The sequence below is a fragment of the Dasypus novemcinctus genome, chromosome 13 (genome assembly GCF_030445035.2).
Source record: "Dasypus novemcinctus isolate mDasNov1 chromosome 13, mDasNov1.1.hap2, whole genome shotgun sequence".
NCBI classification, from domain to species: domain Eukaryota; kingdom Metazoa; phylum Chordata; class Mammalia; order Cingulata; family Dasypodidae; genus Dasypus; species Dasypus novemcinctus.
Genome location: NC_080685.1, coordinates 9,485,190 through 9,511,528, shown reverse-complemented (window position 1 = coordinate 9,511,528; position 26,339 = coordinate 9,485,190). Strand labels below are relative to the sequence as shown.

General features: G+C 40.2%; 1 protein-coding gene across 1 annotated transcript in view; it reads left to right on the top strand.

Annotated features, from left to right (window-relative positions):
• The window catches only part of FMN2 (formin 2), a 399,341-nt gene extending 373,708 nt beyond the window's left edge, over positions 1-25,633 (top strand). Inside the window, 2 exon segments of the mRNA XM_058309485.2 lie at positions 22,440-22,521; positions 24,071-25,633. Of these exon segments, the coding sequence (XP_058165468.1) occupies positions 22,440-22,521; positions 24,071-24,097 (109 nt within the window). The 3' untranslated portion in view covers positions 24,098-25,633.
• Positions 25,634-26,339: the final 706 nt, after the last annotated feature.

Below are 26,339 nucleotides of genomic sequence, written 5' to 3'. Positions count from 1 at the left end.
CAGCTGCAGCAAGCAAGGGTTTTACCTGAGCTTAGTATCTTGGAGGTGGGGACGGGGAGTGCGGCGGCTTGCTCGGTCGGTAGAGGTGGGGTCTGGCTGCGGACGAGGGGTCGGTCCAGCTCTGGACGAGGGGTCGGTCCCGCTTGGGACGAGGGGTCGGTCCCACTTGGGACGAGGGGTCGGTCCGGCAGCAGACGAGGGATCGGTCTCACAAGGGGTTGCACGGTTCGGCTGACGGGATCGCCCAGCGAAGCTGGCGAAGAAGGGGTCGCCCGGAGAAGCAGGCGACGAAGGGGTCGCCCGGAGAAGCAGGCGACGAACTGGGGACAAGGGAGGCCAGGCCCTTGTCGGGGGCTCTCAGGACTGGAGGGCGCACGGCAGAAGAACTACCGCGGAGACAAGGTAAACACGCAAGTCCACTTTATTGAGGGAGAGGCAACAGTTTTATAGGGGCTGGGGAAGGCTGATTGGTCGAAGCCACGCCCTGTTCTGATTGGTTGCTGGCGAAAGGTCAGTGGGCGGTACTGGACGGGGGAGGGGTGATGGTTAGGGATTGGCTGTCGCTGTTGCTGGGGGAAGGGGCAGGGTTTAGGGATTGGTGGCTGCTGTTACTGGGGTGGAGGGCAGACTTGAGTTTCCCGCCCACGCCTGGCTGTTGCTGCTGTCGGGGGAAGGGAAAAGGGTAGACTGGATTTCTCCGCCCACGCCTGGCTGTTGCTGCTGTCGGGGGAGGGTAAAAGGGCAGACTGGAATTTTCCGCCCTGCGCCTGCGCAGGGAGAAAGAAGAAGAAGGGTGCCGCCCTACAGGCATCGTGTGGCGCCATCCGGGAGGAGGGGCGGCCGCGGAAGCATGGCTGCCGAGAAGGGGAGACCCGAGGGCACTCTGCGCCCATGCCGAGCTCCCTTCAGGGGTGGCGGTGAGTCCGACCAGCCACCCTATTATGGGGGCAGCGGCTTGGCCTGCCGCGGCTGCTCCCCCGCCAGGCCAGCAAACCACACTGCAGCCTGAGGGGTGACCGCAGGGGAGCCCTTTCCAGCTGCCACAGGGGATTGATAACTCACGTTTGTAGTTTCAGCTTCTTTGTCCCTCTGTCCCTCGCCCTCCTGGGGGGTTGTGTAGCATTGTCCTGGTCTGCTGACCCCCAAAGCAGGTCCTTTGGACAGTGTGACAGCATTCAGCTCTGCCTGTCAGTCCATTGCCATCTTCCCACAATCTTCTACCAGATCTTTAAACTACTAATACAAATATTAGTCGAAGCAAAATTTGGGAGAAAAATCTATTGGCAAAAACAAAAATTACACAGCTCATTCCAAAGTCAAAAAGATCTTTGCTGCTATAGCTAATTAGTAATTCGTAATAACTTGATTCTGATATTGAAATAAGCCAGTGCCTTACCTATGTAAACCCATTACTAATTAGCTGTAGCGGCAAAGATCTGATATTGAAACAAGACAGTGCCTGTGTAAACCCATTTCATTTTCATGAAATCTAAAACATGTATACATATGTACACATTGTGTGTGTATTTTCAAACTGCCCATCTGTTATTAATAAATTTTTCAAAACAAATCTCTATGGAGTCACATTATTCAAGTTTCCTTAACTCTTATTTTCCAACATACAGAACTTTTGTTTCTAATGGAGAAGATTTAACAATTAGAAAAGAAAGTGAATAGTAAAATTTTAAATGACTAATACAAATAAAAACAAAAGGTTTGTCTATTCAAGTATTTTGCCCATTTTTAATTGGCTTGTTTATCTTTTTTGTTGTTAAGGGATTTCGTTATATATTCCAGATATTAAAACTTTATCAGATTTGTGGTTTCCAAATATTTTCTCTCATTGTGTAGATTGTCATTTACTTTCATAACAAAGTCCTTTGAGACACAAAAGTTTTTAATTTTAATAAAGTCCCATTATGCACTTTATCTTTTGTTGCTTGTGCTTTGAATGTAAAGTCTAAGAAACCATTACCTAACACCAGGTACTGGAGATGCTCCCCTACATTTTCTTCTAGGGTTTTGATAGTTCTGGCTCTTACATTTAGGTCTTAAATCCATTCTGAGTTGATTTTTGTGTAAGGTTGAGGCAGGGGGTCCTCCTTTATTCTTTTGCAAATGACAATACAGATTTCCCAACAGCATTTGTCGAAGAGACTGTTCTTTCCAATTGAGTGTTGTTTGCCCTGTTGTCAAAAATCATTTGGCCATAAATGTGAGGTTTGATTTCTGAACCCTCGATTCTATTCCATTGGTCTCTCTGTCTGTCCTTGTGACAGTACCATGCTATTTTGATTACTGTGGCTTTGTAATAAGTTTTAAGATTGGAAGTATGAGTCCTCCAACTTTGTTCTTTTTCAAGATGGCTTTGGCTCTTTACCCTTCTGTACAAATTTGGTGGTTGTTTTTTTCCATTTTTGTGGAGAAGTTCTGTTGGAATTTTGATTGAGATTCCATCGAATCTTTGGGTAGAATTAATACCTTAACAAAGTTTAGTCTTCCAATTCATGAACATGAAATGCCCTTCTATTTATTTAGAACTTCTTTTAGCAATGAGTATAGTTTTTCTGTGTTCAAGTCTTTTACATTCTTGTTCAGATTTACTCCTAGGTATTTGATTCTTTTCATTGCTATTATAAATGGAATATTTTACTTGATTTATTCTTCTGATTGTTCATTGCTTATTTAAATAAACACTGCTGATTTTGCTCTGTTGATCTTGTACCCTGCCACTTTTCTGAATTCATGTTTTAGCTCTAGGAGCTTTGTTGTGGCTTTTTCAGGATTTTCTGTATATAGAATCAGGTCATCTAGAAATAGAGGCTTCTTCTTTTCCAATTTGGATGCTTTTTATTTATTCTTCTTGCTCTGGCTCGAACTTCCAGTATAATGTTGAATAATCGTGCTCCTGATCATAGAAGGAAAGCTGTCAGTTTTTCACCATTAAGTAGGATACTAGCTGTGGGCTTTTAATATATGCCTCTATCATGTTGAGAAAAAGAGTTTTTATCAAGAGAGGGTGCTGGATTTTGTCAAATGCCTTTTCAGCATCAATTGAGATGATCATGTATTTTTTTTTTTCCTTTATACTTTAAATGTTGTGTATTGCATTGGTTTTCTTATGATGAAACACCCTTGCATAGTAGGGATACATCCCACTTGACCATAGTGTATAATCCTTTTAATGTACTATTTGGATTCAGTTTGCTAGTATTTTGTTGAGGATTTTTATATCTATGTTTATAAAAGATATTGGTCTTTAATTTTCTTTTCTTGTGGAATCTTTATCTGACTTTGGAATGAGGGTGATATTGACCTTATAGAATGAATTAAGGAGTATTTCCTCTTCAGTTTTTGGGAAGATTTTGAGCAGGAATATTTAATTCTTCTTGGTGTTAATTCTTCTTGGAATATTTTTAAAACTCCCCTTTGAAGCCACCTGGTCTTGGGCTTTTCTTTGGAAGGTTTTTGATCACTGATTCAATCTTTCTACACATTATTGATTTCTTGAGATCTTCTCTTCTTGAATCACATAGGTCGACTTGAGTAGACATCTCTCCAAAGAAGATATACAAATGTTTCAAAAAGCACATAAAAAGATGTTCAGTGTTATTAGCCATCAGGGAAATGCAAATCAAAACCCCAATACAAAAACATTTCACATCTGTTAAAATGGCTACTATTAAAAAAAAAAAACAGAAAATTTTTATTTTTCCAAGTGCTAAGAGAGAATATGAAGAAATAAGAACACCAATTCATTGCTTGTGGCAATGTAAAATGGTGTAGCCTCTGTGGAAGAAAGTTAATTGTAGAATTAACATATGACCTGGCAATCCACCTTGAGGTATACACCCAAAAGAATTGGAAGCAGGGACTAGAACAGAGTTTTGTACACCAGTGTTCATAATGGCATTATTCACAGTTGCCCAAAGATGGAAGCAACCCAAGCATCCATCAACTGATTAATGGGTAAACAAAATGTAATATATGCACACACTGGAATATTATTCAGCCATAAAAAAGAATGAAGTTGTGATACATGCAACAACATGGATGAACCTTGAAGATCATATTAAGTGAAAAAAGCCAGACACAAAATGAAAAAATATTTATTGATATGAAATAATTAGAATAAGCAAGCTCATAGAGGAGGAATCTAGAATGTAACTTACCAGGGCACTGGGGTAGAGATAGGGAATGAGATTTAGGACTTAAAAGGTACAGAGTTTCCTATTTGGAATGATGGAAATGTTTTGCTAGTGGGTGGTGATGCTGGTAGCACAGCACTGTAAATGTAATTAACAACACTGAAATATACCTGATTGTGGTTAAAAGGGGAAATGGTACATTGTATATATGGTCATAGAATAAAAATTTAAAGAAAACCTGGAACTGCACTACACAGTGAACCCTTATCTATATGCTAAAAATATATGAAGTAAAGTCTTGATTAAATGAAGATCACTTGACTCAAAATACATTTAACTGTGTCTTGTTCATATTACCACTAAACTATTAACTAAATGCACAATATTGTATAATACTATGTAGTTTTTGTGGATTCCACTGAAGTTTTTCCTTTTATATACCACTATTTTTAATGGCATTCCAGTTTTTTGTTTTTTTTAAAGATTCATTTATTTATTTATTTCTCTCCCCTCCCCCCCCCACCCCAGTGCTCTGTGTCTATTTGCTGCATCTTGTTCTTTCTCTGCTTCTGTTGTTGTCAGCAGCACGGGAATCTGTGTTTCTTTTTGTTGTGTCATCTTGTTGTGTCAGCTCTCCATGTGGGCAGTGCCATTCTTAGGCAGGCTGCATTTGCTTTCATGTTGGGCAGCTCTCCTTATGGGGCGCACTCCTTGTGCATGGGGCTCCCCTACGTGGAGGACACCACTGTGTGGCAGGGCACTCCTTGCACACATCAGCACTGCACATGGGCCAGCTCCACACGGGTCAAGGAGGCCCAGGATTTGAACCGTGGACCTCCCATGTGATAGACGGACGCCCTAACCACTGGGCCAAGTCTGCTTCCCAGCATTCCAGTTTTAAGATTCTGTGAGTCTTTCAAATTTGACTCTGGAATGGCAAAAAAACATTAGTATGTAGAAGGTTAAACTTCATTTGTAATATAAGTAGTGCCAGGGTTCAACACTTTAGGTAAAAATACTTTCACATACTACCTCTCTCTCTCTCTTTTTTTTTCCTAAATATAGTTTTAACATAAAAAATTTTTTCTCTAAAAAAATAACTTCTGGGCTTGACTTTTTTGTACAAATTTTAATTGTAAAATACAAATGTATCTTGTATGTAATCATGAAAATGAAAATCAAAGCTGCTAATACTGTTTTTTTGTACTCCCCGGCTTTGTGGGTTTTTGCTTGCTGTCTTTATCCGTTCGCTCTGCATTCTTCTGTGTCTGTATTTATTATTTTTATTTATTTATTCTCCCTGCCCTTGCGATTTGCTTGCTGTCTGCTCTCTGTATCCAATCGCTGTGCATTCTTCTGCATTTGTGCTTTTCTCCCTTTTTCGTTGAGTCACCTTGCTGAGTTGGCTCTCCACAGCGCTTGCTGGCCGGGCAGCTCTCCACAGTGTGTGGGTGAGCCTGCATTTAAAAGGAGGCCCAGGATGCAAACCCAGGGCCTCCCATATGGTAGGCGGGAGCCCAACTGATGAGCCACAGCTGCTTCCCGTTGCTAGTACTTTTAATTATCCTGCTAAGAGTATGTCAGTGGTGTTTTTGACTGGATCTCTGTCATTTAAATTATTGGTGAAATAACTGATCTAGACATATTGTGAAGCCAATAGATTTGGGTTATACAATAAAACATCAATTCACTGGTAGTTATTTCAAGTGTATTTTATTGACAAAAGTATCTGGGTTTAGCATAAAATCTTACAGTACTAAATGTCAAGCCTAACTGTGAATTTTGTTTTGTGTAAGTAAATTTATGATAACATTCTCATGAGATATTGACAAAATATATATACTTTTGTGAACTATGAATTTTCTAATTAAATTTTACATATTACAAAACAAAAAAAAACAGTGAACCCTAAGTTAAACCATGGAACTTTAGTTGCAACTGATAAAGGCACATTTCTATAACTAGACTATGAACTGAAGTTCCACACCAAAGCAAGGTGTAAATAATAGGGTGGTATATGATAATACTGTATTTTATGCATGATTGTTCTGTAAGCTCACGTCTTCTCTAATAAATACAATACAGTGTTTGCAGTGGGGTAAAGTCTTGCATCTTTAGCTTCTATGTAACTAACCTCCCTGCTCCGAGAGAGGTGCCTCTGTACCTCCTGGTACTGTTTTCCCTTCACTTTCTGACCATGGAGGGATACAGGATGGAAAGCTGCACTGAGTCATTGAGCTGGGATTTTCGCTTCTGCTTATCATACCCAGTTGAACCTAGAAACTTGAACCTGGGCAGCCGCCAGTTCAGGAGAAGAACTTTGAGCCCACGGGAAGGAGGCATGGTTTTGAGGCAGATAGAGCAGAGACAGACCATTGACACGAGGCTTACCAGCCAGGGGGCACTCAGTGAAGACTGACGAGGCTGATGCTAAAGAACTGGCTGTGGAAATATGATGTGGTCTTGGATATTGACATTTCTAATGAACTCAAGTGTCCGTCACTTGAACTACCACTGTCATGACAAATTAGTATCACGTGGTTTATGTGGAATGCTATCGTTTACACTTTGCTCCTTTGTAAAGAGAATTTCAAATCATCAGCATCATTTAAATTATTATGTATTTTATTTATTTCATTTTTTGTTATTTCATATCCAAATCAAATTTTAAGGTTGTTGATGTTTTAGGACCCATGATTTTGCAGTTTTTAGAAGTAACAATATTGCACAGCCAAAAAGAGGAAAATGACATCACGCTTAACATAATTCCCAAAATTCTGGGAGACTATTTTCTTTTGCACTTGAAGCTTTCTAATTATAACTGTAATATTATTAACTTATAGAGACATCAGAGCTTTGTCTACTCAACCTTTTGTAACATTGTCTAATATGAAGCCTATGAGCATTTTAATTTTATTTCATTTATTTTGCTCTTATTTCCTGAGCAAGATCTAAAACATGTAGGATACCTGATACCATGAATGCCTTTCTGAGTTTGGAAACTTTACTTCGTCATCTCCATCTATCGTTTTATCTTGCAGGGTAAGGTAAAACAGCCTCTAAATAATCTATTAGCTTTGTCTCCGTCCTCTCCCACATGGCTCTGGTCCACACGGCCATGTTCCACCTCCCATTGATTGCAAACGTTGCCCCCTTCCTTTGGGAAGAGCAGTTACACTGGCACCTGCAGAGCACACTGTAACTCAATAAGAGTATTCCTGCCCACCCTGTCTCCACAGCCCATCTCTGGAGAAAGATGGGTGTGCCTCCTGACAGATGCCTTTCTTGAGTATTTAAAACTTGATGCAGAGCTAGAGCAAGTCCTGTTGGGATAGCTTTGCCTTCCAGAGCCGGGGATCGTGAGAAGCAGTGCTAGGGCATTTACAAGAGGGGATGCAGCCTTAATTAATTAATGGTTATGACCGGGGAATTAAAACCTAAGTTTCAGATAAGAATGAAGGTGTCCTTGGGCTTCCATCTTCTCCAGAAGTAGGCCCACTCTGTCCCCTGGCGAAAAAGGCAGATTTCAGCTTTCTGGCTTCTGATAAGGAAATTAAATGTTTTGTCCTTTATTTAATAATCCATTGGCTGCATTGGCTGAGTCTGCAGGTGTGCTCCTGTGAGCAGAGTGGACCCAGGATCTTAGGTCACTGCCTGCTCTTCCCGGGCCTCTCCGTGATCTGTGCCTGGGTTGGTTCTGGAGATGCACTGGAGAGCAAAGTGTGTGCTGGAGGAAGAGCCAGCCACCAGCGGTGGAGGGCCCCTCCCCTGCGTCCCAGTCACCCTGCGATGACCTTGGTCTCGACCAAATTAGGAGTCCTGGGGAGACAGATGAGTTTCTTCACCCTGAGTGGTGGAATCAGCTGTGGTTGCTGCGATACCCCAGTGGGGCAGGCCTGCCGTGGCCGTGAGTGTAAGGTAAGGGCAGGGTTTGGATGTAAAAAAATTAGCAGTGTCTGTGTGCCTGTGAATAAACAATCATATGATTGGTTTTGTATCTTGTTCTATATATTTAGACTCATTTAATATTTCTCTGTTGCCTTATAATATGATTATATAAGATGGGCTGCATTTACCATCACTTTGAAAAAAAATGAAACTTAAAATTAGTTTAGATTATACAGATATTCACTCTTTCTCAAAGGTGTATAATGAATACTCATGTCATACAGGCATTTATTTGGAATAAACATAGCCAAAAGTAGAAGTTTGTAAGTGAGGAATCTCCAACCTGCTAATTTTTCATTTGACAGCAAACTTTTTAGAGATCAACCTCTGAAATGTGTTAAGTAGGGAAAAGAGAGGAAGGTACAAGTAAAATGCTCAGTCTTCAATCTTTATTTTAACTATGATTGTGTATTTAGATAATGCATATTTTGCTAAACTAAGAGGTAAATACAGAACACCTCATAAATGAAAGCATATTCATAGTATAATTGCCCAGTAGTATTGCTAGTCGGTTTTATGCAGCCTCTGCTAAACTGTGAAGCAATTAAGCTTCACAAGCCTCCAGTTTCCATTGTAGCACAAGTGCTAGTTTCTGGAAAGTACCTCTTTATAATGAACGGAGGTCTGGTTGGCTGAACCATGTATTCGTTGCTCCTGATACTAATCTCTCTAGAGCCACACAAATAAATTGAACACCTCCATGTAATGGGTCTTCAAATATTTGAGGCTGGCTATGAAGACGCTACCCGGTTTTTTGTTTTTTGTGAGTTTTTTTGCACTGGCATAACATTCCCAGTTCTTGTCATTGTTCTGCACTCTCTTTGGATGTTTAAACAAATCTCATTTAGCTTCCTCCTCCACTTGCACTGTGCGTGCTACTTCAGCTCAGCCCTGCCCGGCACCGTGCTGCACACGACAGATGCCCCTTGTCAGCCGCTCAGCACCTCCCGGAGCTGGGCGGCCACTCCCGCGCCTCTGCCCTCCTTGCTCGGGAGAAGTTCTCCAAAGGAGACTGTGTTAGTCAGCCAAAGGGGTGCTGATGCAAAATATCAGAAACTGGTTGTTTTTATAAAGGGTATTTATTTGGGGTAGGAGCCCACGAACGGATGGGACTCAATGCCCTACTGGCACAAGAGGTTTACTTGATTACTTATAATCCAATATAATCTTGTATGCCCAGAGGAAAAGACCAGTTTACAAATATAATCCAATATTTCTTTTTGGAATTCATCAGTAATATTAAGCTTCCAAGCAGCATCCCTGCCCTCGGAGCGCTTCCATTCACAGTGAGGGAAAGTGGTTGTCAATAGCTGTGCCCGGGGTGCTGACAGGGGCTGTGATGACAGCTAATGCAGAGCCAGGGGGAGAGAAGGCCACAGGAGGCGGCACTGTCTCCACGAAAGCAGGCCAGGAAAAGCCTCTCTCAGATGCTGTGAGAGCAGGAACTCGAAGGAAATGAGGGACTAAACCAGAGGAAGAAAATTCCAGACAGAGGAAGCAGCAAGGGCCGCGCCTGAGGAAGGATCCTGTTTAGCAAGGAGGCCAAAGTAGCAGAAGTGGATTGAGCCAGGGTAGAGGCAGAGCGGCGTTCAGAGAGCGCGGCAGGGCCAGGTCCTGCGCGGCCTGGAGGCCACCTGGAAGGAGCGCTGCCAGGAGCAGTCCTGGAGAGCGTGGGAACCGCCGCTGCCGGTGCAGCCCAGGGCTGAGGACAAGCCTTTGGCTCTAGATCCCAGAGGAGTTGGTGGTATCAACAAGCACCTGCCTGTCGCTAGAGGTGAGGGAGAAACCCCTCTAGATGGGGAGCGGGAGGCAGTGACTGGGAAGTGCTCTTGAGTTTACGTATCTAAAGGGGAGCAGGGAGCAGGAGCCCTGCCAAGGGCCTGGGTGCTAAGTTGTTGTTGTGTGTGATGCTGGACAGACGGCTGTGTGGTGCAGACAGGAATGACCCAGTGGAGAGGAAGAACGATGGCCCTTGTCCCCTCAGTGTATGTGTTTCCTTGACCTCATTCCTTGCTTGCATCTCCCACATCTTACTCCTTAATTAAACCATTCTTCCTCTTGCCTAATTCTAGATCATTATGATATAAATAGCTCTATTGTGCTATTTTATGAGTTTTACATGGAGGAAGTTTGATAAACTATCACAGGGGTTCTTAACCAGGGATCTGTGAGCTTGAACTGAAATTCAAAAACATTCTTGTGGGGACATGTTGGTGCAGGCGTGATATATTTATTAAATAATCCACAGTAAAGTGTGGGCTTAGTCATGGATCTGTGGTTTTCACCTGACTGGCAAAGGGGTCCATGGAACAAAAAAGGTTAAGCACTCCTTCTCTATAACCTAACTCCTATGTCAGCCTGAATCCCCTCTCCCTCAAAAAAAAAATCTTCCTCAAAGAATAGGGTTCAAGTTATCTTTCCACATAATCCATACTAGAAAAGTATCAAAACAAAAACTGCAGTGCAAGTACCAACAGAGCTTAACTTATAGCTCACTAGTAGTAATCAGAAACTTTTCTTGGTCATATGCAAAAGAAAAAAAGACATCACTGATTTAGAAAAGATCTTCACACAGGTGGGAATAGTAAAGGTATGTTTTCATGAAAAATGTCAAATATAGTAAACAAAATGATTCTCCTATAATAAAAGATGAACATTGTTGTCAACTGTGATCTTGTAATAGTTTTAGCTATCATGTTTGGCAGGAGTTTATTTCATTTACTGTCATAGTATAAGGAAGCTCTAACTGCCATCTTACCATTTTATTGAGGAAATGTAAAACATCCTCAAAGTGTACAGAAAGACTTGGTCCTTCTTACGGGACTTGGATTAGGGGCGCATCAATTTTGAGAGCTCCACAAGAAGAACAACCTCTTTTTCTCTAACTCAGACGTTTAAAAATATTAGTGACAAAGAGAATGTGATCAGAAGCCTTAAAGTCCTAGTCTATGAACTCAAACATTACTGTTTTCATCGACTCAGAGCTTATCATCTGAGCATTGAAAGAAGTTCTAAATAGCATCTTTTAGATTTCTCACATTTTTCTAACAACATGCAAATTCCTTGTGGAAGAACATGAAAGGAAACTCTTGTTTGCAGGCTCTTTATTTAGTAAATTGAATGCAAACCTTGCTGTCTACTCATCGGACTCCTAAAGCATATGTATTTTCCTTCTTTTGGCAACACAGAATGTTGTTAGTTGGAGCAGTTGTCTGAGACTCTTACCACCAACTGACTATATTTTAGATTATCCAGGATATATGCTGTCTATCCTTTCTTCTAGATTTTTCAGAGTTTTAACCCTATGACAGATGAGATCACGAAAAAGCCACATAACATATTTGAGCCATGTGTTAGCTTACCACTCCACAGACATGCCTTCACTGCATTCAAGTTTAAAGTTTAATCTCATTTATATTGAGGATTTGTGTATCGCTATTGAAAAATTTCATTTGTATGTGTGTGTTTCCTACAATTTAAATTCTTTTTGTAGAGAACCATGGTATACTTTCCTCCTAGAAATTAGAATCGTGGAAAGGTAGTGCTCCTTGTGTTTTCTCCAGGTGATTTATGGACTCTCCTTTTTCAAAACTAAGCGCTATCGCCCATGTGCTTCCGTTACTGCTTTTGCTTGAACAGAGTTCTAAATTTGTCGATTTCTTCACCATTTTTCTAAATACTTTCTCTGTCAAGAAATAATTTTTAACTGCCACATTTGATATGTTCAGAGTTGTAAAAGATTCAGTCTTTTGGAATCAGGTGGGGCATATAAGAATAGAGAGAAGATACTGATAGGTGCATAGTCATTAAACAATGCAAACATTTTTTTTTTTTCCTGAACATTGTCGTGCCCTAGAAAAAAGGTTCTCAAAATGTGTTTCCATGCCAAACTGCATCTCTATCACCTGGGAGCTAGTTCAAAATGTTGATACTTGAGTAGCAGCCTAGATCTCCCGACTCATGGGTACAGGAACCAGTGGTCTGTTTTAGCAAGCTCTTTGGGTGTTTCCTAGGCACACTTGAGCTTGAAAACCACTGCTGGATGCCTCGGATAATTAAGAAAACAAATACAGTACAGAAGACAAGGTGTATTTTTACCCATATGCCTGCCTTCCTGTTTGTCTCCCTCTTTCCCTGCATCCGTTTGTTGTCTCACTTCATTTTTCCATGTATTTACATTGTGAGAAGGGATGTAGTACAGTGGCTAAAGCTAGAGCCATGGAGCTAAATTGCATTTGGATTTGAACTGCAAGTCTGCCACACATTGCTGAATGACCTTGAGCAAGTAACTGGAGTATTTTAAGTTTCACGTTCCTCATCTGGAAAAGTTGGACCACAATAATATCTACCTCATGGAATTATTAAAAGGTTTAAAGGGGATAATATCGGGAAACCCTCTTAGTACAGCTCCTGACATATCATAAGCACTCGATAATTGAGCTTCTCCTATGATACTAGGACATTCCCTGCCTTCAAGGACCTCAAAGTCTAGCATCTTTTGATATGCTCATCCTGGGGAAGCTCTCTAAAGAAAAAGGTATAATATATTGTACTTGGGGAGTGAATTGGGGATCACCTGTTGCATTCTCCTTTTCATTTCAGGCCTCATATTTCATAGTACTAATAGCTGGGCATTATGCCCATGATCCTGTACCCTTTTCAGCAGTCATGATGTGGAAAGAGTGCAGACTCTGAAGTCAAAGAAATCTGAGTTTTCTTCTTCCTTCTTCACTTGTGTGACTTCAAGACCCTCTCTGCGCCCCAGCCTCCTCATGTCTAGAGGGGATAAGGATGCAGGCTGGGGAATCGAGGGGTGTACGGGACACACCTCGTGTGTCTGGCACACATAGAAAGCAGCCCACTCACTTTTTGGACACCTGTCATTACTAGGAAAATTTCCCCATTCTCAGATTAAAGCAATCACTATATAATTTTCTTCCAGATGATTGTGCCTCGATCCTTTTCAATGTGACATTCTTTTAAACAGGAACAAAGCTATATATAAAGTCACCTTGTTATGTTCTTAGGCATATTTATTCTTCATAAATTCATCTAAGTATACTATCATCTTGCCATCATTTCTCTGTCTTGTCCACAAATATTCCACTAGAGATCCTTTAAATGCTTTGTTGGAATGAAGATCTATTGCATCTCTGTCATTCATCTTTTTCTATTGTCCTATGAGTTAGTAAGAATTAGTGAGACAAGTCTGACAAAATTTCATGCTAAATCCTTATAGGCACCTGGTGATCATGTATCATATACAAAATTAGTTCCCCTCTAACATGGAATCAAGTGAACGTGATACTCTAAACTATTTAATAATTTTAAATTTTATTTGCATTCATTCAAACTAACATGTTGTTTATGGATGGGAATATAACACTAAGTTAGTAAACTCAAAGGTCAAGTCAAATAAAGTCCCTGGTAGTTTATTCAAACTTTGGCCATCCAACGACATTGCAAAAGCTTTCCCCGGAAGAAGCAGCAAAAACGAGATAGAGATCCCAGCTCTAGTTATCTGTCTAAATTTATCTTTGTGAGTTTTAACTTATTCGCAATTTCCCTGTGCGTCATCATTTATTCATTGATTAGATTATTTTTCAAACATCTCGTGAATAGTACTGGTACTGATTTAATAGTGTGCCCTGGGGATACACATGATCCCTGAACTCAAGCAACTTCGTATTCAGCAAGGAAAAGAGATGGGTAACTAAATAGCCATAGTTCTTCTCTATTAAAAAAAACACAACTGAACAGAGTTCTGTGAAGGCATAGATAAATGCATGAATAAACCTGCCTAGACAGCCAGACATACTTCCAGTGGGAAGCTAGTCTTGAATTGGGATTAGTTAACCATTTGTGAGTTGCTAGTAAGTACTAGAAAACAGTCTCCCATTGGTGGACCAGTGGGAGAGCAAAGGCAGAGAAAGGGAGAAGGCCAGCCTCAGAGGAACGCAATTACAAAGACCTCCCATGGGCGTCATGGATGGTCCTCTATCATTGGACCAAGGGAAAATTAGGGTAGTGGGAGCAACACTGTAATGGCCATAAATGCCTCACAGAGGAACGTAAACTAGTCTCTCTCAGCAAATGGATTGCACTGCAGTAGGCTGACGAGGTGCATCGGATGATTCTCGTCTTTAGGGTGTCTTCTCCAGTGCCAGGGTAGAGGGTGTACTTAGACGGGCATGGAGGCCAGTCAGGAGATGATGGCGCTGATCCAGGCAAGAGGAATAATTAATAACAGAACTTGTTAGCCATTTGCATATGTCTGGAGGGAGTGTTTAAGAGAGAGAAGAAGGATTCGGAGGTGGATGTGGTGCATGGTTATGCTCTTAACCAAGGCAGGGTGGGGGGCGGTAAGAGAGAATTCCACTAGGATCTGGACTGATCAAAGGTGGAAAGGTCAGAGCTAGAGGTAGATTTAAACATCTTCAGCATAGAAATGGTAGTTGGAATTACAGAGATTTTCTATCAGTACTGCAGAGTCAAGATTAGAGTCCTAGGGGGAAAATAACATTTTAGGGAAAGTTTATTAAATAAAAAACAGCAGAAGAGGTTAAGGAAGAATGTCCAAAAGATGGAAAATTCAGAAGTTGCCTGAGGACCAAAGGATAAGAGAGTTAAAAAGAACTGGGGGACTAGTTAACCAATTGCCAGTTTTTAGCATGTTGGAGGAAAATAAGTAGTACAAGTGGCTGGTGGATTTGCCAGTTAGGAAATTGTCGCTGACCTTTTTGAGAGCAGTTGAATGTAGTGTCAAAGGAGTAGATGGGAAACGAGGAGGTGGGAGCAGCATGGGTTAACTGAACAGAGAGACCGCTTTGAATGATAATTTTTGCATATGATTTTTTATTTTGTTTGGAAATGAGTGGGGTGCAACCATACCTATCTTTACTTACTATATTTATGCCAAAGCGATGGAGGAATGGCCATCATCTGAGGTAGTACATCCATGAATTACCATGTTCTGCATCTTAAAGAATCTTAGTCATCAAAGAGATTTTGTTGGGAGAGAATTGATTTGATTGGTCAAATGTGTTTTGTTTTTTTATAATAGAAACTTCTCTCATCTCTTTTTAACCACATATACCCCACACAGATAGATTCAGGAAACACTGATACATGTAATTTCTGCATATTGGCTTTATGTTCATGGGAAGAATGCACTTGTAGTTTTCTAGAATATAAACATGGAACATGTGTACCCAACTGTCATGGAGGTCCAGGTTTTTGATTATGAATATTCTTCAGACTTCAGCTCACTTGGTGATAGAAGGGGCAGATTTGCGCAGCATGCTCTTGTGAAATGAGTGGGTGCCCTGATTTAATGCACCTGGGGGGGCCCACTGAGCCCCTCCCTGACCTGCTGTGCTGTGCTGCGAGGATCTTCACAAATAGGCGGTCATGCTTTTCATTCAACATGTGACCTCCTGTTGAACAGAGGTGGGTTTTCAAAAGTCTGTGTGGAGAATTCATGTACTTCCTCCTCACATGACATCCGTTACTAACGCACATTCGTGTCGTCCTTTTGGGGCTGACACTTGAGCAGAGCAGCTTGCATTTTCCTTGTGTCAGGAGCTACTTTAAGTGAATTCTTATTCCTAGCAGTAATCATTTTAGATGTGAATGCAGTTTTATCTCTGAAAAAGACACTGAGATTCTTGGTGATGGAATTCAGAAATTCAACTTGACCTCATAAGTGTTTTCCTGAGGAAACTTATGTTCTTTTTATTTGTGCTAATCAGTGACATTTGGGGTGATTTGCTTCCTTTGTAATTCAGGAGTTCTGTGGTTGTGGGCGTGTATATGTCAAATTATTGACACTATAAAGGAAAGAAGACAGAGCCAGGAGTGAATGTCCCCAGTCACCCCTAATTCCACAAGACCTTTAATGGCAATTCCCCGCTCCCACTCCCGATGAGGCTCTCTTGGCTGGGCTTTGTCTTGAGTGTTCCCTCTTCCCTCCCAACCCTTCTTCCTCCCCTCCTGTGTGTGTGTGCGTGCCTGGGGGTTTCTTTCTCTCCCTTATCTTCCCTCTTTTGGGTTAACGATTTTAAATTTTGTAGGCAGACAAGACGTGTTGTGTTGCCCTGAAGCACACTGTTGGCTGGCAATCGGGATAATTATGCCTGCCCTTAGCTTATCTTGAGAAGACCCATCTCCACCATGTCAGGACCCCAGCTGTGCGGCACTCGTGCTCTGGTGCCATGCTGCGTTTCAGCCTCTCCTAGGCCGGCAGACTCGAGCAAGGAATCAGGCTGTCCCAGCAAGCCGAGATGGAGCCAGAGGAAATGAATCCGTCTGCCACAGATACTTATGTAGACCAAAGCATTAATGTTTAGAGGCAGAAGAGTGGCTCCCTTGCCTTCGATTGAATGATGAGAGCGTATCTGTTTTCTTGATAAGGTTGTGGCCAGCCTGGCGTTTGGTCTAGAAGGTAGATAGGGATTATTCTGCCTGTAGGCTGCAGGGACGTCTGGTTTCTTTGCTGTGTGTCTGTGCCAGAGTGTATCTCCCTTGTTCATCTCGCAAACTGTCTTTAAACTTAATCACACTGAACTTTTGTATATGTTTGCCTGACAATAAATGGGTCTGGGGCTAGGGAGGGAGAGTACAAAGTAAAAATACATCTTTATGAGAAACCACTCTCTTTGCTTGGATAACTCTCAGGGTAAACGTGCCTAGTGATAGTGAGAGAAACTTCCATTTGTTTTGAAAATTACCAAAAAATACAAATAACTGAAATTTAAAGGTAGTTTTCACAAATTCTGGTAAAAAAAAACGTTTTCATTCTACATCTGTCTCCTCTGATATTGTAAATCTTAAAAACACTCAGAATCTTTTGGGCCCAGATTTTTTATGCCTGAGAACTAACTTCTCTGCTTGATATTTTTTTAATTTTTTAATTTATTTTTTTCTCTCCCTGCCCTTGCAGTTTTTGCGTGCTGTCTGCTCTCTGTCCATTCCCTGTGTGTTCTTCTGTGTCTGTATTTATTTTTATCGCCCCCCCCCCCTTATGGCTTGCTTGCTGTCTGCTCTCTGTGTCCATTTGCTGTGTGCTCTTCTCCGTTTTTGCTTGTCTCCCTTTTTGTTGTGTCAGCTTGCTGAGTCGGTTCTCTGTGGCACTTGCGGGCCAGGTGGCACTCTGGTGCCTGGGCCAGTGGCTCTCCGCAGCATGTGGACGAGCCTGCCTTCACAAGGAGGTCCCGGGACACGAACCCAGGGCCTCCCATATGGCAGACGGGAGCCCAGCTGATTGAGCCACAGCCACTTGATATTTACCCTCAGCTTGATATTTTTAAACCAAGTGAGGTGGCTACAACTTAGATCGTTTGCCTGGGAAGAAAAGCATCCATGTAGATGCATCGTAATTTGTGTAGATTCTTTTAAGTTACAGTTGCCCCTTGTTTTTATAAGGTACATTTAACATAAGGGCTTTTTAAAAAAAATAAGTTGAAACATAACCTTGTTTTGTTTTCCACGATGAGTTTGCCAGGAGCTAGAAAACGGTTTGGGCAGAGAGATGGTCTCTCGGTCATATTCCTCACGAAGCGCTTCGCCTCCCAACCTGTGGGTGGGTCCCTGAGGCTCACAAAGTCCGTCACCACCACGTCAGGGTGTCACACTTCATCACCTTGGTGGACTTGAATTCCAGGCTTCTGTTCGTTCCAGCGTTAGTGTCCATCTTTACGAGCAGCCCTCTGAAGAAGCAGGTGGGAGCGTGCTACGACCAGGTGTCGATGTCTCAGCATCTCATAGTCTTAGACACCTAGAGCTGTGACGTCCTGCCTGTAGGTGAGCTCTGAAAACGGGCTGCCCTGACTTCCAGACACAGCTGTGAACCCCGAAGGATGGGCGGGAAAAACCCTGGGGAAGGAGAAATCACTGCCCCAAGCTCAGGGGCTCTGCTCAGTTTCCTCTTGCTGTAATTTGAGGGCCTTCTGCATTAGCTTAGCTATTGGTTTTCCTCTCTAGAGAAGACAGGAACTCTTAGAAGGAGGTTAGTGTCTCTGCTTAGGGCAGGCATGCTGGCACTCATGAGACGCGATGACAACCTGCTACCCTAGGAAGAAACAGAAAAGGTAAAAGCTGGCACAAAGCCGACAAAGGACAGTGTTTTGGGTCAGCACATGGACAAGCTGCCTTACATATCTTCAGAGGCCTCCAGGGAGCCCTGCAGCAGAGCAGAGCGCAGTGACGGTGGGTATGAGTCACCCCTCCAAGTTACAAGTGTTCCATTTCTTTAAGAAAGAGAAGTTTAATTCCTTTCCAGAGGACTTCATTCAAAATCAGTTATTTAAAGACTGGTCCTCGAAGGGGGCAAGATTCATTCTCTGGGGCTCTCCCATTCATGGAACACCCATTCTACCCATCCCAGAGTGAAATTTTGCTCTTGTCAAAAAAATGTTTTGCCCAAATTGGTCACCTACTCTGCCAAACCCGATTCCATGTGTATGTCTGGCTAATTCTCATAACTGAACTCTCCCTTGAAAGACTGGGGGTATCTTATAGTCCTTGATGCCTCTTGGTCCTCCATTTCAAGAACAAGGGCATACCTCTGAAATTTCTTCAGCACAGTTTTGTTTCCGAAGTTTCATGGCAAAAGCAGCTATCACAGCAAAATATTAACATAAATATCGAGTCTCACAGCTGTTCTATACAGTTTATTCTCCCTTTCTTCCATCTAAATGGTAATGCTATATTTATTGTTTTCTAGTCTCTGCTTTCTGTGTTTTCCCCCTGAAATCCCTAAAAGTGATGAATGAAGGATTTCTTTTCATTATTGTGTGCTTTGGTTTTATTTTTGTTCATTTTTTTTCCCTTCTGTTATCTAGATTGCTGATTGGAAGTTGCCCACCTGTTAAAATAAACCTTTCCACCATGTCATCCCTTTTTAGTCCACTAGTAAGGCGAACCCTTGATTAACACATGCCCTGGTAGTCTCCCGGTGTGAATTCCAGCACCTTGAAAGAATGCATCTTCATGCATCATTCAAGTGAACTCTGTCTCTCTACAAAATCCACAGATGCCTAATTGGAGTTTAAACTCCAGTGTTGCCAAACATTGGAAGCCTGTGGGCTCAGCCCATCCATGTTTCCTTTGTCTTCATGCTGCCTGCTTTCTCTCATGATAAAGGCACTCCCTCTTTTTATTTATTGTTTGAAATGTTATCTCCACCACGCCCTTGCATTTAAAACCTTTGATGTTTAGTTGTGAAATGAACATCTTTTTCCTACTTTAGGAAACTTTGGGCATCACTGAATGAGGGTGAGGCATGAGAAAAAGAGGATGGAGAATGTACAAGTAGTTACTCAATATGCCCAAAATGGTAGCTGATGAAATCCACCACCGCTGCCCCAGCGGAGAGCGCAGGAGGAGCCGCTCACGGCGACACTCGCTCAGGCCTCTCCATCCCAGCTTCTCATTATTTTTCTTCTTTCCCTCAACTCTGGAAGCAAATCTGACCTCCAGAGACACGTTCTTTTTCCTGTCTAAAGTGTGGGGGGGAAATCCTTGTCATATGAGTTTTGTTGAAATAAAATTAGCGTTTTGAAGAAGTAACATTTGCTAGGAGGTGAAGACGGGGTGAGACCCACGAAACGCTGAGGGAGCAGGTTTTCATGGTATGACCGTGTGATCCCAGGGTCCATACTGTCAAAGCAGCAAAGGGTGAGAAAGCCGCGTCGTCCAAGGGGTCGTCTGGCCACCTGGGCAGGGCTTCAGGAACTGCCCCCACCTGGAGGGGGTCTGCAGGTGCCAGGTCCCTGCTTCTCAGAGTGCTGCCACCGGCCGCCTGCGTCAGCATCTCCTGGCTGCTGGTCATAAACGCCCCACAAAGAACAGGAGGGGGAGCCCGGAGGGCCACATTAACAAATTCTCCATGGTTCTTTTGCTCCTAAATTTGAAGAGCAGCTGTTCAAGTTTTGGGGGCTCAGGTTCCCAGCTTCCAAATATTTATTTATTTATATCGGAAGTGCACCAATATATTTATTTGTGTATGTTGGAAGTACTTAAGGTTAGGAACTGATTCAGCCTAATCGTTCGCATCAGAGTCTGATACGTAAGCTGGAATGCCAGTGTGAGCTTCCGCCGCTAGGGATGTGGAGCTCCTGTGGCAGCAGGAGGTAGAAGGTCTAAAAGTTCTCTCAGTCCACGACAATGTTTCTTGACTCACCCTTTGCATATGTTATTCTGTATGTAATAATCTTCTTTCACCCAAGAAAAGTGTGAAAAAGTTGTACTTACCTTTGAAACAGCTCAGCTGTCATCCTGCTCCAGGAAGATTCCCATCATCCCAACTCCCCAACGCCAGGAGCCTCCTCCAGGCTACGGCTGCCGGTTCTGCAAGCCTAGCTGGTGGCACTTATAAGCATTGTTGTAACCTACTTGCTTGGGTGTGCCTCTCTCCTGTTAGGTGTTTGAATTTCATTGTCCTTATAAAATCAAGTCAAGCCTAGTGCCTGATCTGGAGTTACTGCTCCATAAGTGATCGTCAAATGAATGGATGCCCTAACAGTCTCGTGAGGCCTCCTTGATGCGTCGTCTCTTCAGTTGTCGTCATCTCTGCCATAAGGAATGGCTGAATTTGTTTTCGTGTAAAATTAAATATATTTGCTTTAGACTCAGATTCCTGTGACCCTCACAAAAATGGGTTTTGAAAACAAAATAAATAAGATAGTGAGAAAATTAAGATGCTTTGGTGATCTGAATCCTTGTGAAGTACATTTTTTAAATGCCGCAATTGCCTTAAAGAACTCAAAGTAAATTTAAGAGGGTATCTTCTGGATTTTGGCTAACTACTGAAAAAAGTTTCCTTAATTCCCTGTCCAAATACTTCAACTTAAATTTACTGGTAGCTATTTCAGAGGAAAATGTGGGCCTTTTGCAATCATTAGTCTGTTCTAAAGAAAATATTTTTTTGTTCCAATGTTTAGAGGAAGGATTAAAGGCAATTTATGGCTTGGGTAGAAAGTAATAAAAATAGTAACAATGAAGTGTCTTCTAAATTGTGATCATTTTCTAGAATTGCTAACAACATCCACCCCAGCAGGCATTTTATGTCCAAAAGGAATTACTTTCATTTGTCAGGCCTTAAAGTAAACTATATCATCAATCTTGTAGCTGCTATACTGGATTATTTGTTTCATTCAGTTGTTTAAAGGCAGGGTTTCATTCAGTTGTATATGAGATGAATTCTCTCATTAGATCTTTTGCCACAGGGTTCAAACAATGTGTTTATAATTCATTTCCTTCAGGAAATTAGGCTTCAAGATCTACATAAAAGGTTTTTTATTAAGATCAAGTCATAGACTTGTTACTTTCTCCAGAAATACTCCATTTTTTAATTCCCAAGGAAAAGTCTCAATAATAAAAAATAAATTAATATGATAGGTTAATTTCTTTCTTACAATACCCCTTCTTATTAATAGAATCCCACTTTACAGATTTCTTATTACTTGTTTAAAACAACCATAATTTTTTCTGATATTTTAAAGTTTATAAAGAACTTTTAATATAAAAGTTTACTTGATATTTGCAACAATTCTGGGTAGCCATAATAGTAAGACTTTATCGAACCCTTATCCTATTAGAAGGAATCCTGTGGTTCAGTGATATCAGGACATTTCCCAATGGCAATTTAGCAGAGCTGAGTTAAATGCAAAGACTACATCTTTAACTACATCTCTGGTAACCTCAATACCATTTTCCCTGGAATGTATATTTAAAAAGAAATCCCAAAAATGTTAAAATGTTGTCATTGCCCACTCTCTTTTCTCTTATCAATGAAATGATGATGGGTTACCATGCTTGATGAAGCGCAATTTTTGAAAAACTGCCCAAATATTGATTGTAACTGACTTTCATGCTTAGGCGTGATATGGAAAGTGAATCTAAAGTAATTCTAAATCAGCATGTCAATTTCTATGTGATGCTCTTTACTTAATTATCATAATGCTTCTCATTTATGTAACGTGCCAGTCCTATTTACATAACAGAGCCAATCTCAGTGCCCTCACAGGAAAACGAGAAGAACATCTTCATGTTCTTGTGCATGACTCCTTTAAGAATGCGATGGAATGTATACGCCCTCTGCCCAACAATGTGATTCATTCATTCATCTTTGATTTCAAGTTAAGAATCCCTGGATGAATTAACCTCTAGCTTTCATAGTCTATGTTTTTAAACCAAACTTCAGATAACAGTCCTGTGTATGTGGAATTACTTTCTCCAATATTTAAATATCCAGTGAGTTGAATTTTGTCCACTTAATAAAGCATTTGCAGTATTCTACCTGTGGGTTCTGTGATTAAATGCATGTGTTTTCTCTCCTTTCAGAGTTAAAGAAGCCGAAGAGGTGTGTAGGCAGAAAAAGGGAAAATCACTTTATAAAATAAAACCAAGACATGATTCTGGAATCGTAAGTATTTAAACTTCCTTAATTTGTGACTTTTTTTCACTATTAAATTCTGTTTTCAGAATATATACAAAGTTTTAATTACTTTAATTACTTTCCTCTTATGTGTGAATCAATAATGAGCTTCTGACTTAAAGGCCATCCTTTTCCTTATGCCTTATATCAAGCCCAGAGGAGAAGAGAATCTTAAGAGTCAGTACTGGAAAGTTCAGATAAACTCACTAAGGGTGTGCGTATATATGGGCATGTGTATTTTGTGGACAGGAGAGATAAGTTTTCATTTTCTTCATTACACATGGATCACAGGAGAGCCCCATAATGGAAATTTGTGCCATTGGGATCTAAAACTTGATGGGAAATGCCAAGTATAGTGTTGCTCTTTGCCCAGGGTCCTCAGAATTGGTTCATAGCCAAAAATGGCTATAAAGGGTGACTGCTTGATTGCTGTCAGCCAATAGGTTGAGTTTAGCATGCTAGTCTAAGTTTCCTCCTTGCCTATCTTCTCTTTAAAAATAAAATACCAAGTCGTACACCCAAGGAGGGAAGGGTTTAGTTGAAATGACTAGTTTTCCTAGTGATACTGTAGATATTTTGATTAATGTTTTGCAGAGATTATCATGGTACCATAGTGAAAGTAAATGGTGCTGTGTAAATGATAAGTTGGATTAGGCCTTAAAATGGGAGCATTTAAAGTGGATTTTTCTAACAGTGTAAATGGAAAAGATGTTAAAGTAACCCAAATTGAGATATAATTAATCACCCTATTTAGAGAACGTTAGGAATTATAACTTAATTTAAAAGCTATTTTCTGTTCAGTTTTTCTATATCAAAATTAATCTTACCTGGAGAGTAGATGTAGCTCAAGCAGTTCAGTACCTGCTTCCCATGTACGAGGTCCCAGGTTTGATCCCCAGTACCTCCTAAAAATGAACAAACAAACAAAAAAAACTAACTCTCATTGGGGAGCAGATGTAGCACAGTGGTTGAGCACCTGCTTCCCATGTAGGAGGAGGTCCTGGGTTCAATCCCCGTTACCTACTTAAATAAAATATTAATCTTACATAATGGCAAATACAGTTTAGTTTTATTTTCTGTTCTCTTTTATTCGAGTACAGTTTCTTAAAGAATATTAAAATGAGGAAAAATTATTTATTAGCCAACCTCAATCATGCTGTTTTAAGGATAGAAGTAAATTATAATGTATTATCTATGAGTTGAAGCATCTGATTCAATTTTTATATTTATGTATTTGTACATTTGGTTAAGAATGAGAAAGATGATTTGGAACTCTTTCTTGTGTTAAGAAGTTAAATCTTAAAAAGTTTCCTTTTTTCTCAGAAATATTTGGCAATTTGTCTTGTTGAAAATTTTAAAAAATAAAGCAGATTCTACTTATATTTTTTCCTTTATATGTTATTGGATGTTTAGAACCTTTTCCCAGAGAAGATGATCCAAATGAAAAAAAGGACTTGTTTGGGCTGTTCTAAACTCCGTGCACCTGTTCAAGTTCTTCTTTCTAACCATAATTTTTATCTGGTGTGTTTATTTCCAGAAAGCAAAGATAAGCATGAAAACCTGAACTATGAAAAGCAGAATGAAAATGAGTCTTTGCAACCACTTCCACAAAATTCAGCAAACTTGAGGGTGGGAAGGAAACTTCATCATTCTGATCATTTTCTTCTTGACCTGTGGCATAATCTTTGTGTTTTCTAGAGAATTCATTGATTGTTGACTTTTATTATACATTCATATAAAAAATACAAAGCAGTAAACCTGTGGAGAAATTGACACCTTTTCTTTTTGTAAAAGTTTATGGTATTATACCGATAGACCAAAACAGCATGTATAAGAGGCAGTATCTGCATTAATTCTGAACATGCTAAACATAAAACTGAAAATTACTTTTGTGAAAATGGTCCTGTCCCAGCAAACTCTTTCCTTTCCACTGACAGCCAGTACTCCACATCACTGCATTTAGATTTATGAGTAAAATGTTATTTCCAGTGAATTGTTTGTATCAGTTTCATGTCTACCTATAAAGTCTCCATTTTAAAGTTTAAGTACCATTTATATAACATAATCAGTGCTTTCACAATTCTTGGGTTGTTCTCCATAAGTAAATATTTGTGAAAGAGGATAATCATAGTTTCTTTTACTCAAATCAAGTAATGAATAGAAAAAATATAGCAGAAGTGAAGCCCTTTCCTAATAAATGATTTAATATAGTCAGGAATCAGGTTTAAGTTCAGTGAGGGTCCTTATCAAAATATTTCCATTTTGACCCTTGTATAATGCTAATCCACATAAGAGGTAACATAGCTAAAGGTGTGCCTATCTGTAACTTTTACCATTATCCTTCACACAGAAAAGCAGGCCCAATGTTTTGAAGGAATTTAAAAAAACGTTTCCCCTAAAATTACCCAGCATGACCGATTGTTGACAAATTATATGTCTGTATAAGTTTTTGGGTAAATTGACATCAGGTGAGAACCTGTTAATTAAATATGCCTGCCTGAGTATTTTGCCGTGATGTAAGTTAGATGAGGGAGCACAGGAAATGCCCTTGCTCCATATGCACTATGGCAGGTGATTTAAAGCTGTAAAATGAGAATGCAATAATTCATTATCTGAAGGTGTCTAAGAAAGGATTTTATTTTAGTTTGCATTGAGGAAAAAAAGTAAATTACCCACTCTTTCTAAGAGTACTTTCACATCAGCTCATAATGCATTATGATGGTTTTATCCAACATTAGGAAGCTTTCTTTTAATTACTTTTAATGATACTTGTTGGGAGTTATGGTTATGGATAAAGGAGGGAATTTATTGCTATTGTTTTGAAAATAAAAACAATGTTTTGGATCATAACCACGTTTGTATTTATGTAAAGTATGATCTCTTTTTAGTTTGTAATTTAAGTGCAAAGAAACAGTAGTGGATATTTTGTTGTTTTGTAGTCTTCCTGTCCCCTCAGTCCCTCAAATATGTATATTACCATTCTTCAATGAAATAATAGGGCATTTAACAAAGATCGCTATGTGCAATACTGTATTTAGTGTTTCTATTTCAATTTTTCTAGGATGTTAATTTATATGAAAATAAAATGAATAATAAAAGAGTTGTATGCCTGTTGTGTGTACATATTGCCTAAAGGTACAAACATAATATTTAACACCAGGGTAAAAAGGGAAAAATAAGTTAGACTATCTGTATTTTATAATTTTTTAAAGTTCTTTATACAGACTTATCAGTGTTGGTCATTAGATATTTGTTGAATGCTTGTTTTTAGAGATGAAATCATCATTCTTCTACCTCAAAGTATGTTTTTGGAAGAGTTGAAATTTCCCTAATGCAATTATAAGGAATGAGTATTATTCTTAAAGGAACACCAATGTAATAACACAGGAGAAATCTTATTTTCTAAAATTCAGCAATTAGATGCAAATGTATTTGTTGCAGATTAAGTTGTGAAGGCTGTTAAATGATGAGAAAAAGTTAAAAGCTATGGTACTAAAGGTATAGATATAAGAAAGGAAATGTAAGAAGTGAAAACTGTGTGGTACTAACACAGCAGTATGAAAAGAGGGTTTCTTTGTCTTGATATGATTTGGGTTTAGGTCTGTTTGAATTTTTGCACTGTAAACCCTTTTGTCAGCTGTTTATTGATTTATCATCTACTTGGTGTCAAGGCATGGTGCTAATAACTGCACGTTCAAAAAGGAAAAGGACTGAATATCCTCAAAAAAATTTAATATTGATACTATGGAGAGGAAACAAATGTAAAGCAACGATTACAGTTCATTGTGCTGTGCAATTCAAATAAT